Raw genomic sequence first — 16319 nt, forward strand, 5'->3', positions numbered from 1 at the left:
TCATAACAATTTTTTTTCCTTGTATTCATGTGAACCTGTCCTCTTAGTTTAAAACCATTACCCCTTGTCCTGCTGCAGCAGGCCCTATTATGTCTGTTTCCATCCTGTAACACCCCCCACTTCAAGTACTAAAAGACTACAGTAAGGCCCCAACTATCTCGGCCAGATGCCTTCAGGGATGGTGATTCAACCACTTCCCTGGGCAGCCTGTTCCAGTACTTGACAGAAACTACAACTCCTCCTGTCATCTGTTAGTTGAGTCATTAGAATATGGATAAAGGAATCTTTAAAATCGTCATTTACAGAACTTGGTGACTAGCTAGGTAGGGCCTATTTTGAAGATAGTGTAAGTAGTGAATGAACATTTCAGAGAAGCCAATTGAAATGCACAATGCCAAACTCTCCTAACCCAGAAGAAAGCTAAAACATCACAAAATCAAATTTGTTTACTTTGGGAGACCTTTTAAGAACTTGAACAAAACATGGCAGGGGAAGGAGATCTGGTGAAGGATGAGCATAAAGGTGCTGGTACCACTCCAGAATAACAGCAAAGGTGAAAAAAAATCCCATCTAGGAGGCGCATAGTAGTTGAGGCACATTCTGTAGATGTAAAATAGAATAGAAAGGAGAGTAGATATGTTCTTGAAGGGGCAGGGGGAAGAAGGGAAGAATGAAAGATGGGCTGTTTAATACTGCTTACACTTCAGTTTTCACAAATTGTTCATTATAACTGGCAGCAAAGCTAAGAATTTGATTGCATGAAGTTATGTTTACTGTTAAGCCTAGATGTAGAAGTACTTAAAAGATTTTGCTGGCTTTCATTGGTAAAAGAAACAGGTGCTTATTAGTGTAACAATAAATGGAACAAAAAAAAGTACGTTTTGGACTTCAGTTAAGGTTTTCTCTTCAGGAGCATTGGAGAATTCTTTTTCTCTGTGCAGAATAATTTAGTGAAGTAAACTGGGTATAGGTGTGAAAATTTGGTAACTGAATTTGGAGTACTTAATCCGTGCATGAGGAAGCAAAAGGCAAGAGAGTTCTTAAGTATGAGTGTGAAGATAACTGAGCAACCAAATCTGTTAACAGGAGTGGAAGACTGAAACTGGGGTAAGATAATCTCGTATTTGGCCCCTCCATGAAAACTTGTGCTGAAAAATATCATACATCATAAACTGTCAAGAATGATTTCAGTATTTGTGTCATTTTCTGTCATGTTCTTTCATTTCTCTTGAGATTCTTCCTAAACATGGATGAAATTACATCTTTATTAAAAAATTTGGGCAAGATTGAATGGGGAGCAACAGGGCAGTAAGTATATTATTTTATAAAGATAGATACGGTAAGTTACCTGTTCTTCTAATGGCTAAATATTCATTGGAGATCAAAAAACTTCAAAAAAAAATCTTTATGTGCTTATAGGTTTCTAAGAGTATAGTGAAAGAAAACAAAACTTCAGATCCTGTTATTTCAATCAGCATTCCAGTTATTCCAGTTAGTGTTTCAGTTCTAACATTTCAGTTTTAGTTGTATTTCACTGTATCACCTAAGTTACTAAGATTTTTTTATACTGTGTACTTTTCAGCTTTGACTGGCATTTAATGTTATAGTCATGGAATCATAGAATTATTTAGGTTGGAAGTCCTTTAAGATCATCAAGTCCAACCATAAACCTAACACTGCCAAATCCACTGCTAAACTATATCCCTAAGGACCACATCTGCATATTCATAGTACACTTAATAGAGATGTTTATCATAATAGTATATGAAAATTGTATCATGTCAGTGTAAATAAATCTTTAAAATCAACAGCAAATACTGAAATTTACAGTATTTCCACTTTACAGTCGTAAGTACTGATTGTGTCAAATACTGAAAAATTACTTAAAATTAACTTGAACCAGGAAAAAATTACTATTTTAAAAATTACAATTGCTTTTATTTTATTAGTCCCCCTTATTTATTTTTCCCTGCAGTCTTTGACAAAAACTTGAGAAAATGGAATGGAGTTGCTGTTAGCCCCTTTAAAGTTAGCACTGGTTATGTTTAAAAAGACATATTGCATACTGTAATATTTTAAAATCCTGCAGGTTACAGGGGAGAGTAACTGTTAGTGCAAAAGCATCTGACATGCCTTTTGATTTTAACATGAACTATCTGTGACATTATTAACAGGTTTTTTTCAAATACTTTGTATTTACCTGTGGTCTGTTTGCTCATTTAAGCAGGGGTGGCTCTTGTACTGAGTTGTGTCCAAGAATGTATGCCATTTCTATGCTAGTCTTTTTTTAGGTTTCAGAAATCATGTTAATGTTTTTGTTGTTATGGTATTCAAAAACTTAACATATTTTTTTTAACCAGCTGTTAGGAGGTGTTTTCTTTACATAGTGGTATGTTCTTAATTAAACCTGTGCTTTGAATTGTGCTTTTCTGAGAACAGACTGGATTATATTAATGTCTCCAAATAAATGTTTTCCTAAATACAGTGAAGATACTGGACAATGCACTCTTATCCTTGATGGCAAAGAAGAAATGCCAAGCTGTGATACTCAGTCATCGGTAGAGAATACGTTTCCAGCACTTAGCAGAGAAAGTAAAATAAAGTCTCTTGCATATAAACTTGATGCTCACAAAGAAATGAAAAATGTTCAAGTACAAGAAACGTGTCCTATGATACGTCATCAGAGTATTCCTGCTCTACCCAAGTCTCCATCCAGTCCTGATGTCATAATAGAAGAAATATATGACGACGACGTGGCATGTAAGTTTCTAATATCTGATGCTTTCAATGTTCCATTGTCAAGCCTGATGTTATTTGTGTTTTGTATTATGTTGTGTGCTTGTAGTTCTTGTCAGCTCATATGACTTCTTTTTGCCTTACCTTCATTTGAGCTAGCATTGTTTCTTTTTTCCCCTCCTTCAGCTTAGCTTAGTGAAAATTCTCTCAAAAGTTCTCTCAAAGGGTCCTGAGTTCCTCTGTCTGCCTGGATGATTCTTTTTGGCTCTTAGTTATTACAGTCCCTTTCAGAGTTTCTGATATTGGCTCCTGGAGAATGCTTTTCTGGCAGTTCAGTGGGCTTCCTGAATCTGTCTCCCTACTGACAGTAGCAGTTAGCTTCCTCAGCTTTGCAGGTTTTCCCTGGATTGTATTAGTAAGAGTGTAGCTAACAGTCCAGGAAGTGATCCTTCCCCTCTGTTAGGCTCTTGTGAGACTGAAGCTGGAGTACTGCATCCAGTGTTGGACCCTGCAGTACTGAAAGTCACTACCCTACTGGAGCGAGTCCAGCAGGGCCTACCAAACTGCTGTCCAAGAGGTGCTCAAGGACAGGGCTGAAGGCATTAGGAGCAAGTTGGAACATGGAAAATCCAGTTAGATAATAGGGGGGAAATAGACAGATGCTTCCCACAGTATAATTCAGAGTGTCTGTGTGCACAACATACCTAGAAAATGCATATGATTAGTAATGCTTGGGGAGGATGAGGGACAGAGTAGGGGGTGATATGTGAGTGTGGCTCCATCCTCTTGACACTTGCCCTTAAGATATTTGTAGACATTGATGAGATCCCCTCTCAGTCTTCTCTTCCCCAGGCTAACCAGGCCCAGCTCTCTCAGCCTTTCCCCATAAGGGAGATGCTCCAGTCCCCTCATCAGCTTTGTAGCCCTCCGCTGGGCCCTCTCCAGTAGTTCTCTGTCTCCCTTGAACTGGGGAGCCCAGCACTGGGCACAGCACTCCAGATGGGGCCTCACCAGGGCAGAGCAGAGGGGAGGATCACCTCCCTCCACCTGCTGGCCATGCTCCTCCTGATGCACCCCAGGGTCCCATTGGCCACCTTGGCCACAAGGGCACACTGCTGGCTCATGGGCAACTTGCTGCCCACCAGAACTCCCAGGTCCTTCTCTTCAGAACTTTTTTCCAGCAGGTCAGCCCCTTGCCTGTACTGGTGCATGGGATTGTTCCCCCCGAGGTGCAGGACCTTACGCTTGCGTTTGTTGAACTCCATGAGGTTCCTCCCCACCCAGCTCTCCAGCCTGTCCAGGTCTCGCTGAATGGCAGCGCAGCCTACTGCTGCATCAGCCACTCCTCCCAGTTTTGTATCATCAGCAACCTTGCTGAGGGTGCACTGTCCCTTCATCCAGGTTATTGACGTATAGGTTGAACAAGACTGGACCCAGTACTAACCCCTGGGGAACACCGCTGGCTACAGGCCTCCAGCGAGACTCTGTGCTGTTTTTCACAACTCTGAGCTCTGCCATTCAGCCAGTTCTTAATCCACCTCACTGTCCACTCACCTAAGCCACACTTCCTGAGCTTACCTATGAGGATGTTACAGGAGACTTGTCAAAAGCCTTGCTGAGGTCAAGATAGGCAGTGTCCACTGCTCTTCCCTTGGGAACCCAGCCAGTCATTCCATCATAGAAGGCTACCGGGTTAGTCAGGCATGATTTTGCCTTGATGAATCCATGATGGCTACTTCTGATACCTTTTCTGCCACATGCTTCGAGATCACCTACAGGATGAGCGGTTCCACGACCTTTCCGGAGATGGTAGCAAGTCTGACCAGCCTGTAGTTTCCTGAGTCATCCTTCTTGCCCTTTTTGAAGACTGGAGTAACCTTGGCTTTTCTCCAGACCTTGGGCACCTCTCCTGTTCTCCATGACCTTTCAAAAATGATGGAGAGTGGCTTGGCAGTAAGATCTGCCAGCCCCTCAGCACTTGGGGGGTGCATCCCATCAGGGCCCATGGATTTGTGGCTGTTAGGTTTGCTTAAGTGGTCTCTAACATGATCCTCCTTGACCTAGGGAAAGTCTTCCTTTTTCCAGATTTGCTCTGTTGCCTCCAGGGTCTGGGAAACCTGAGGGCCATCCTTGGCAGTAAAGACTGAACTAAAGAAGGCATTCAGTAATTTTGCCTTCTCTGTCATTCATCACCAGGGCACCCACCTCGTTCAGCAGTGGGCCCACATTTTCTCTAGTTATCCTTTTCCTACTGGTGTACTTGAAGAAGCTCTTCTTGTTGTCCTTGACGTCCCTTACTAGGTATAATTCCAGATGGACTTCAGCCTTCCTTATTGCCTCTCTGCATGTTCTGACAACATCCCTATATTCTCCCAAGTGGTCTGGCCCTTTTTCCACATCCCATAAACTTCCTTCTTTTTGGTTTTTGCCAGAATCTCCCTGCTCATCTGTGCAGGCTTCCTGCCCCCTTTGCATGATTTCTTACTCATAGGGATGCATCTATCCTGAACTTGGAGGAAGTGATGCTTAAATATTAACCAGTTGTCTTGGACACCCCCCTACATTCTAGAGCCCTGACGCATGGGATTCCTCCCAAGTAGTTCTTTAAAGAGGCCAAAGTTAGCTGTCAAATCCAGGGTTACAATTCTACTTGGTGCCCTGCCTCCTCCATACAGGATCCTGAACTCCACCATCTCATCATCACTGCAGCCAAGGCTGCCCCCAGCTTTCCCTTCTCCAACCAGTCCTTCTTTGTGAGTACAAGGTCTAGGAGCACAACTCACTTTGTTGACTTCTCCACCATCTGTGTCAAAAAGTTATCATCAATCATCAATCAGGTGGAAGCGGCCTGTCCAAGAGTGATCTTGCATCTGTTCTGGGCACTGTATTTCCTAAACTTCCAAGCACAGTCCTGTGTACATGCTCAGAATGTTTCAAATGCCAGATTCTTTGTACTGTCTTTTGCCTCTGGTCAGTTGTAGAGATGGACACAGAGATGGCTGTCCCTCCAGTATGCTGCCAATCTGTCAGTCTGCTGTGACCTGATCAGTCGCATAGGTGGCATTGGTCTAGATGATGCTGTCCACTCCTTGCAGGGAGTTCTGTGGTATGAAATACTTGTGTAGGAATTGACTTGCTGGGCTTCTAAAACCTTCTGACCCATCCACCATCTTCGGCGAGTAGCTTCAGGAACAGCAACCTGCATTTTGGATCCCAAATCAAGGGAGGTGCCTGCAGTACAAAGGATTTGGATGCTTAGGAAGTACTTGTCTTATAAAGGGTTATCTCTAGGCTGGCTTTAGGCTGTTCCTTGATCTTCATGCATTAACACTGAATAGCTATACAAAAGTGCTTAGCATACCTGTTCTTAAAGATATAATTTGCTTTCTAGAAGCTTCCTATTTCTCTGTTAAATAGAGGGAATACAAACTGAATTGCCTACTTAAATTCAGGCTACCGCTTTGTAAGCAGTGAGACAGCCTTTTATTTTGCAGGGTAGCATAAGGGAAGTAATTCAAAAGTGTGGATTTAATCAGAAAGCAAACATGGTAACTAGTTTGAACCAAGTGTGAACAGACTTGTCAGGTTAAAAGCTATCTGAGGTAACGTTATCATGATTAATGTAACACAAACGTAACTGCGTGTCTAATAGTATCTGTTGGAATCACTTGGAGAGTGTTTGATAATCTGTTTTATGTCTTACTCAGGTTCAACAGAAGCAGTGTTTGTAAGCCATGTCATAAATCCATGCCACTTCTATGTTCAGAAATACTCACAGAAGAATGAAGCAAGGATTTTGGAGAAGAAATTGAAAAGATTTTGTTGTAATAAGAGTTCCTATCTCTTGCCTTCAGACGTTTTGGAACTAGGTAAATCATTAACTTTTAAAGGTCTACATTAGCTTAAAATACTATCTTGCAATATGTCTTCCTCAATATAGTATTCTCCCCCCTGCCACACACATAATAAAACAGTCCTTTGTTCTGGAATCTACAATTAATCCATTTTGGGAAACATGTACCCATTGGTTAGTAAAGTAGACCTATTAAATCATAAACAGAAATAGTAAAAGTAAAAAAGACTCTGCAGTTCTCAACCTCAACAGATGGAGCACTTAGAGTAATCAACAGTTGAAACACCTGGCTGTAAATGTATTGTTTTCCAGAATTAGGTGGTCATTGTTAACTGGTAGTTTTTTCAGTATGCTGATTTTAATGACTAGCCTAGTTCATTCATTACTTCAGTAAATCAGATTTGTCTCATGCAAGCAACATTCCCTTTGAGTGGATAATTATTTTTTTAAAGTTCACTAACTGAGTAGAAACCATTCTGGGAGTAAAAATGAAATACAATAATACATTGCTAAATCATTAACATCCATTTCTAGCTCACATATTGACAGTGTTACTCACTTCTAGAAGGTGTTTAGAAAACTGATAAAAAGTATGCAATAGGCCTAAACTTCAGTACATTTTTTTGGCACTTTATTAGGAGGTATAGAAAGTTTGCCAGAAATGACTTCTTAATACAAGCCAAAAACCTCTTAGCCTTACAGACGTTGTGTAAATGATTGTGGGGAGAAAACTTCTGGTGGCTGTCAAGACAAGTTCTTTAATGTCTTTGTTAATTTATTGTAATGGTAGCACTTTTACTACCTGTGTGGAAGATAGGCAACAATGGAACATTATGCAGAAATGTGATAATACTTCCAGTGTAAAATATCTACAAATACTGAATTTAGTCTTACTGGGTTTTTATTTGCTTCCGTATAGGTGCTAGAATTTTTATTAAGAGTAAGGAAACTGGAATGTGGTGTCGTGGGACTGTCACAGAACTAATTCCCCAAAAAAATAAAAATCAGAGGAAGCCTTGTGGTCCAATAAGATACAACGTTTGTGATATTGCACTGCTGGAAGTATTCCTGATTGATTTTGGGAACTCTATAGTTCTAATTTTCTCAGGGTATGTTTACAGAGAGAGGTTTCTGTCTGCAGCTGTTGTCCTTGACTGTTGCTATTCTGCTAAGAAACAAGTCCTCCATTAGCTTCACACAAGCAGACAACCAGATACCCAAATGACACTAATACTCAGTATGCACGTATTTCCCACAGGAAAAGTGGCAATGTATGTAAGTACACAAGTGTACAAGCCTTCACATGTTAAAATGCTTAGTTTGGATTTGCATTGCAAAAGAGAATGTGTGAGTCCACAATGTCTTGTTTTTTTAAAAAAAGAAATGCATTTCATTGAGACTTTCTAGTTTTGTTTCAGAGACGTGACATTATGCCAATTATTGCAAGAATTACCTTTATTTTAGGTCTGGGGTTTGGTTTGGGGTTTTTTTTGGTGTTGGGTTATTTTTTCCTTTCTTCTAAGCTAGTACTGCTTTTACTCCCATTGACAGTAGAGATGTTCCTGCTGAAAGGCCTGAACCTGCTACTCTGCAAACTATTAAAACAGGTGACATAAGTTTTTTTGTACGGAAGCTTGATCAGCATATTGAGGCAGAACTTGCAGCTGTTCCTCCTTTAGCAGTACGGTGTTCATTGAAGGATGTTGTTCCCAAAAATGCAGTAAGTAAAAGCTGTTTGTACTATTTGAGGAGATTTTTTTCTTCCTAAGATATATATTAAATAACTTAAATACATAATTTAACAATGATCTTACTCTAGTATAAACAGAAGGAAACTCGAGAGGAGTACAGGCTATATTTTATTTCTAAGAAAAAGGTAAGTCATCTCTTATAAAAAGATGGGTTGCATTGCTTTCATTGGAAAGGGGAAAAGAGCTTATAGCATCTGTCTTAAAAAGTGGCTGCATTTACAAATACATATTTCAGGCTTAAATCTCACTACTCTTACTCTAGACATGTTCTTTGTCCAATTTAAAACCAAATTACAGGACTAATACTTCATGGCTGTCTCATAACTTTATGCAAGTAGTAACTTTCAAAAATAATCCAAACAGAGAAGAAATGGATTGAGAATTTTTAAGAGAAACTTCTCAGGGATTGTCCTTTGTTACTTAAAAAATTTTGCCATGTACTGGAAAGTGTTACTTGTTCTCTTTCTGTATGACAACAAATACCTGAAATCCCTTAGAAGGAGGACGTATATGTCAGTGTTACTTTTTTCAGTATTCACTTACTTATTCATTGGCTTGCTTTATTTTTGCCACATTCACGTGGGAATGTACTGTGTCTAATGCAGCTGTGCATTTCTGACAGTATAACTCATGGCTGGTTTGGGATTTTTTTTTTTTTTACCAGTCTGATGTTGTCTGAAATAGCTTTAAATAGGAAAGATCTGGAACAATTATTGCAGGTGTGGATAAAATGCGTTCCTTATACATGCTTTCATTTTTTTCACACCTAAGAGGCACAGATTTGCAGTATCAAATGAGGAATGCATCAACTTGATTCAAGAGAAATAAATTCAGACAGGCTTTTTCAAGAAAGATAAAATGTCAAGAAGAATATTGTGGAGAGGAGGAATGCATAAATTGACAAAAACAAGTTGTACATTTGTATAAAGGCACAAAAAGATAAGAATGAACTTCGAAATTAATTGGAAGAGCAGAAATGTGAGTCATGAGATGAAACATCATATGACAATTTTGGTTTATCTGTCAGAACAATCAGAGGGAATGAAATCTCGAATCTTTAACAGGAATGTGGTGGGAACTGCAGCCCTTAGATCTGACTCAGTTTTATACAGTTAAAAACACTTTAAAATCCATCATAGAATACTGTTCAGAGCTGTCCTGGCTATGGACTAAACAGTCAGTGTGTTCAGTATTTCACCTGATGTGTCTGTGCTCACTTCCTTGCCTTTTTTAATTACTGTTTGTAGTTTTTGTTTTAATAATCTTTGATGTCTTCAGTAACTTTTTCTTTCTTCTTAACAGGGTGAAGGTTGGGGAGAGGAAGCAAAGGCAAAATTTTTGGGAATGGTAAATAATAAAATTGTTTTAATGACCATATTTAGAGAAGAGGATGATGTTCTCATTGTGGATTTGAAAAGAAGTCCATTTGATAAAATGGAGAGTAACATGCCAGTGTCTCTCAAGGATGCATTAGTTTCTTTAGACTTGGCAAGGTATGCGTTTTCCTTTAGTTTATGTTCTTATGCCATAAATGATAACAGCATAATACTTAGAGCAAGCACGTTAGTTTTGCAGTGTTTAATACGTTATGTGTGATGTATTCATCTCCAGCAGTATCTGTTGATTCCCTTTTTTCACCTTTCACTAACAAGCACTGTGGTATACCCACTTGCACTAGTCAGGGCTTTATTTAGATAATGAACTTTATTTTATAAAATGGCAAAAAAATAAATTGCTGTGCAAGTTTGAATAATAAAGGGTTGAAAGTTCTTTTTGCTGCACACAGAGAAATGAGTGTTAACTAGTTACGCTCAGCATCTGTACCACTCAGGTAATTGCTTTTTCTCATAAGCGAGGAAAAGGAAGTCTAAAAGAAAGTGGTTTTGTCAATGTAGTGGATTCTAGCCTTTTTAGCTTCTTTTTAAGAATTTAAAAGTACACTACTGCATCCCAAATAACAAAATCTTTTTAGGAGCCAGCTGCCCTGTATTATAGAATCATAGAATGGTTTCTATGGGTCAGAAGGGACCTTAAAGATTATCTGGTTCCAACCCTCCTGCCATGAGCAGGGACACCTTCCACCAGACCAGGTTGCTCAAAGCCACATCCTCATTCTTCATATGTTACATTTGTGGTGGGAGAAACATGAAAGAGAATTGACTGTACCAACTGCAAAAATGAAGGTTCAAACTATTCATACAAACATAAATCAAGTTATTTTCATAAGACCATTTTGCATTTTTCATGGGAAATGACATTTGAATATAAAAGGGTTCCTTGTAAGTTAATTTTGACAGAATTTATGAAAAATTTTGTTTTGTTTACTTTAGGTTTAGTTCACAGCTTCTCATTCAGTTAGAAAATAATACCGTCTTGCAGTATAGTCCGCCTAAGATTCCACAAGAAAGAGAAGTCTCTGTTGTAGTTTGTCACATTAATAGTCCAAGTGATTTCTATCTCCAGTTGGTAAGTTTAGAAATAAGGTCTATTCAAATAAAACTGAACAGACGTGTTAATGTTGAGGTACTTGTAGTCCATATTAAATAAGCTATAATTTCCATTCACTTCTGTTACTTGTTAAGATTTTTAGGATTCTTAGAATTAATAGATTAATTCCTACAGTCCTAGATTAATTCTAGGAATTCATAGAATTCCAGAAGGTTAACATTTTTTTGTCAGTTTTGTTGCATGGTTAATTCCTGTGTTGAGTATGTAGTGTTTTACTGTTTAGAGTGGTGATTAAACAGGACAGTGCTCAACAGTTGTTAGGCATTTTAATTCACTTTTATGTATTCATAACCATTGTTTAATTTTGGCGGGAAGACTAGGAAGTACAGTACTAGAAAAAATGTCTCTTAAAAGAGAAGAAATGCCATTTAAAAAAAAAAAGAACATCTGGTGGGTGTGTATGTTTTGGTTTTCTTTTTTCAGACAGAGAGTCTGGATTCTTCAGATCTTCCGAAGAAAATTCAGGAGGTATATAAATATGACTCTGGAAGAAACTTGGAAATTGCCTACCCAGTTGAAGGCCAGGCTTGTATTGCAAAACAGGAAGATGGGAATTGGTACAGAGCACAGATTATAGGTGAAGTATCGATTCTTTCACTCTAATGATAGGTTGCAAAATCAGATGGGGCGCTAGATCAGAGCCACGCCCTGGATACACATAGTAACAAACAGCTGTTGTTTCTACCAGGCATTCTTATACTAACAGGTTCATGAAGTCAGTGGTACTAATTCATGTTACATTCTTTTGCTATTAATGGAGTGGTTTAGAAATTGGTTTTTTTTAAACAAAGGGAAGCAGTGTACTTAATTTTCTGTAAGTCACTGAAATACTATTATTTAATTATTTTAAATAATGTTTCATTTGCTATTACAGTTTGAACTACAGACTTGTCTGTTTTAGCCAACCTCAGAATATAACCAGTGTGGTTTAATAGTTCTCCATGGTAATTCTGAAGGGGATGGGGGTGTACTTGTGCTGACCTCTGTGTTACCAGTATGGGTAGTTTAGCATGCCTCTCTGCTTACACGTCTACTTGGCAGGTATTTAATATGCCAGTGCCCCATAAGGTGATTAGATGGAAAGGGACCAAAATGCTAACTCCTGTCATTTCAGGAACCTGAAAGAGCTGGTTCTTAAAGAATATAGGTTTTGGATTGAGTTATAGAACATTTGAAAATGTGGCATTTTATGATTAGACGGTATAAATGTTTATTTTGCTCTGGAATTCTGGTGCATTAACCTGTATCAGATACTCATTTTTTGTTTTAATAACTTGGGTTGTTTTTCTTGAAGGGCTGCCAAGTCGTCAGGAAGTTATGGTAAAATATGTTGACTTTGGCAATGTTGCTAACTTAACTCTTAAAGACATACGCAGAGTGAAAAAGGAGTTTCTGAGCTTTCCAGAAAAGGTAAATCAGTGCTTGCTTGGATTAAATAATCAAAATCAATAGATTGTCAGTAGGTGGAAGGGAAAAGAGAGTTGTTGATGTTCTGAAGTAAATAAAATGTTAAGCAAGTTCCTTTTCACATGCGTTTATGATGTGACTTACTCAGTATATTTTGGGTACACATTGAAAACTTTCAGGTTTTTTTACATCATTCAGTTTTAAATGGAATCAAATGTTACCTTGTAGTGAGGAGGTGTATATACATTGTGGGTGTATGTGTTTTAATTCAAATACCTTCTTTTACTCCTTATTAAGCTGAATTAATGTTTACATTCTTTAATTTTCAAATGATAATCTAATAATGATCTTTAAAAAAAAAAAAATTTTTTTTTTTATGTTATGGTATTTAAGGTTTGCTGTTTTCCTAATTTTAGGTATGGTAGGATTTTCCCCCTTTTTACAAGAAGAAAAACTGAGTGGGAAAGGAAATGGCAAAGTATTTCTGTCAAATAAAAAACACACAGAAGTAGAAAATAATTCTTTTTCTGAATTCACCTGTTCATTCAATAGTTCTAGTTGCCAAACAATTATGCTAAACTTTAAAACTTCATATGTTGATAGGAGTGTTTTAACCAGTTGTAGGCACCAGAAGTAGTGATTGTTGTAACTAAGAATGGCCAGCATCTTTTACTAAAAACAGGATTTAATTGTTTATGTTTTGAGCATATATTTCTGGGGAAAGTTTCAGCCAAAATAATCAAGCCTCTTTTGACAGCAAGGGAGAAGGAGGCATTCTGAAAATGGTAAAATGTTCTTGCAGTTCAGTTCACAGTGGCTAATGAATCAGGGTGGTGGGATTCTTGATGTATTTTTATCCCATCGTTCCAACTGATTGCTTGTCATTGACCAAATATAAATCCTCAGAAAAATCTATTAAGGGTTTGTCATCTCTTGAGCGCATGCTATTAGGCCCCCTCACTTCGAACATAAAGGAGGAGGGGCTAAAGAGTTACAGATGCCAGTGGGTATATGACCACTCCAGAGTGGTTTAAAAAAATATGAACCCATAGGTTACACTCCAGTTTCCGAATTCTTATGCCATATATAGGCTACAGTGAAACACTCTGGCAAGGTGTTTACACTTGAAGTTTCGGTATGAAATAACAAATTCCTGTTGCTGTTAGTTTTAATGCAGGTAATGAAAAGATCAACAGACTTCAGTCTGCTTATGTGTTGCTACAGTTTCAAATCTTCTCTTTTTAAAAAATAATAAGATTTAAGAATTTAAAATTCTTTGAAACGTGAATGAACATGAGATTGCAAAATCAGGTATTCAGAGGGCAAGAGTATCAGAAATTAGGTTGCTTGTGCAGCTTTCTTCTGTTGCATGAAAGCATTGATAAGTGTTCACACATCATCATGTATTGGACTGCCTCAAATGTTAGTTTTTTAAGAGATTTGAATTAGGCTGTTACAAGAGAAGTTGGACTTTTTTCATCCTGTTAATATAGTTTGCAAGCATTTCAGTGGATTTGGGTGGTGCAGAAATCTTGGCCAAGACTGGAATAAGCAGTGCTTAATGTAGTGTTGGTTTTGTCATCCACAGCCCTTTCTTTTAATGGTTATGTAACCTGTCAGTCAGTCTTATTTTCATATTCCCGATGGCCTGTTTCCTAAGAATGTCTGCACAAAACATCGTTTTTTCTATTGCCTTTATTTCCTTTCTGTCCCTTTTCCCTCACCTGTGTTACTTTTTTTTTTTTTTTTTCAGTGCAATAAATGAGGGAGACATTCACAGTTGATTTAAACTTGAGCCATTAGTGTAGCCACCAAAATTTGCAATAGAGATGATAAAAATTCTTCTAATCAAAGTACTTTATCTTGTCTGATTGCCTGTGTGTGCCTCTTTTCATCTCTCCTAATTAATACATTTCAGAAATCTGGGAGGTATCGTCTGACATGGGTACTGTGGTGTCTCTGTGTTTAGCCCTTCAGACTGCTACAGTGGTATAGTCCTGTTAATCTTAGATGCTTTGAATCTGGATTATTATATCATAAGCAAAACCGGATGAAGGCTTGCTTTCATTATCACTTCTCTGCAGGAATCTTTCCTGAGCTGTGCACCAATCTTATGCCTAACCATGAAGGGAGGCAAGGAGAAGTAAGCTCTATTTTGGCAAGAATGTATCTGAATTTGAGGTTCATGTTCAGCTGCTGGGGGCAGGGATCATCTTAAATTAAATCAAATAATGGTAATGTGGAACCAGAAGCCAAGGTCATGCTGTCCTGCATGAGTGTAAAGCAAAGGCTGTGATTTGGCTGAATTAGGTGGTCTTGATATGTGATGGTGGATATGTAATTGGAGTTATTCTTTAGGCCATCAGGTGCAGGCTGGCTTCCATTGAGCCTTATGAAGGGGCAAGTGAGTGGAACAGAGAAGCCAAGGAAAGATTTGAAGAAATGACTGAAGATAAACGTATGATGTGTTCAATTGTTGGTATGTTACCAGGAGTGTATTAATGTGTATTTAAATATTATTAAATTGACTCAAACTTAGAAGCATGCACTTTCATATTTTAAATAGTATTTCTTTGAAATGCTTCTGTTCATATTTGCAACAGGTAGCCTGGAGTGAGAATATCTAAACATGAACTAATTGGGGGAGACATAACAGATAAAACTTAGGACAGAAGCTCTGTTTATGTCTTCTCCTACAGACCACACCAGCATTAAGTGAGAAAAGTATCCTGGTTCATTCAGATGGGCTTGTTTCCAAAAGTACTAGCTATCCTTGACTCTTCCTGACTTCATTGGTAGCTGAGAGTGTGATCGCTGTTGCTCAGAAACATCACCCCCCCCCCCCCCCCAAAAAAAAAAGATAATTCATATAACACATATATGCCTTAATAGGATTTTTATCAATACCATTTATTGTTAATATGCAGTTACTGTTCAGCATTGATGGTTGGAACCCACTAATAAATGAAATTAAATTTAGCAGTTGGTTTCTTTGTATAAAAATATTTTGTAATGATTGGTGGGTTTTAAGTTAATTTTAGAGATACGTGCAAAGCTAAGCATCTATGTATTATTGATGTTCAGAATTAATTGTTATATAAATCAAATTTAATTTTACCAAATTCTGTCTTTTCATATCATTTCCCGTGCCTGCAAAACCTTAAGTAGTTTTTATACTGTCACTGACTGGCACTAATTATGCTTATATTATTTATTCACAGATAATTTAGATAACATCTTATCTGTTGAGCTCTTTGACGACTGTGCTGTTCATGGAAGAAGTTTTAGTATTAACTGCCATCTAGTTGAAGAAAACCTGGCATCCTACATACCTGGGTGAATACACTGTGCATAACTTAAAGTGTTTGGAAATACTGAATCTGTGTAAGAAAATTACTGGCTTTAGTGTGTCACCACCAGTGGCTGGAATTTATCACATTTGTGACAAATCATTACAAATCACATTCATAACTGACATAAGTTGCAGAGTGTAACTACACTTTGCCATAGTTGAATGATGAAAATGACTAAATCTTGAGTAACATAATGTACTGAAATTATAAGGGATTCAAAAGTTGGAGATTAAATGTTTATACCATACTTGTAGTGTGCTTAAGTGCTGAATCTTCCCAAACTGGTTATCATTCCCATTCCCTTCTCGTAAGAAAAGAAGTATCACTTCTGTTTGTTTAACCTGCATCTGAGGTAAGTCATCTCTGTGGAAGCTCTGTTACTAGAAAGCAAATACTCAAATAATGCAGTGTGACAGGCAGTAGAAGGCTTGGGAGGCCTGCTGGGGAAAATGAGGCTGATAGGAAGGTAACACTGCTGCATTTAATTTGTTGGCTTTTTAAAAAGATAATCCATAGGCTGTATTCATTAAAATCAATAATTACTCTTTCATTAATAATTTTTACATACTGATGAGAATAAAAATATTGTTGAATAGAAAGTTTCTATTCCAAAAGGGAATTCCTGAATTTGCTTTTTTGAGGAAGAAGCAAGCAAGTGGGTTTTCATCTCTTAGCTCAGAAATATAACTAAATCCTAGTAAACCTTTGTTT

The 16319-nt window shown here is 37.9% G+C and overlaps 1 protein-coding gene across 1 annotated transcript in view; it reads left to right on the top strand.

The window, feature by feature from the left end:
* The window catches only part of RNF17 (ring finger protein 17), a 54317-nt gene that overhangs the window by 12137 nt on the left and 25861 nt on the right, over positions 1–16319 (top strand). Inside the window, exons 10-21 of the mRNA XM_056327742.1 lie at positions 1234–1308; positions 2486–2533; positions 2717–2760; positions 6444–6605; positions 7509–7698; positions 8144–8309; positions 9643–9833; positions 10671–10806; positions 11272–11425; positions 12143–12258; positions 14614–14734; positions 15477–15591. Of these exons, the coding sequence (XP_056183717.1) occupies positions 1234–1308; positions 2486–2533; positions 2717–2760; positions 6444–6605; positions 7509–7698; positions 8144–8309; positions 9643–9833; positions 10671–10806; positions 11272–11425; positions 12143–12258; positions 14614–14734; positions 15477–15591 (1518 nt within the window). The remainder of the gene's footprint in view (positions 1–1233; positions 1309–2485; positions 2534–2716; positions 2761–6443; positions 6606–7508; positions 7699–8143; positions 8310–9642; positions 9834–10670; positions 10807–11271; positions 11426–12142; positions 12259–14613; positions 14735–15476; positions 15592–16319) is intronic.

The sequence above is a fragment of the Falco biarmicus genome, chromosome 2, assembly GCF_023638135.1.
Source record: "Falco biarmicus isolate bFalBia1 chromosome 2, bFalBia1.pri, whole genome shotgun sequence".
Lineage (NCBI taxonomy): Eukaryota > Metazoa > Chordata > Aves > Falconiformes > Falconidae > Falco > Falco biarmicus.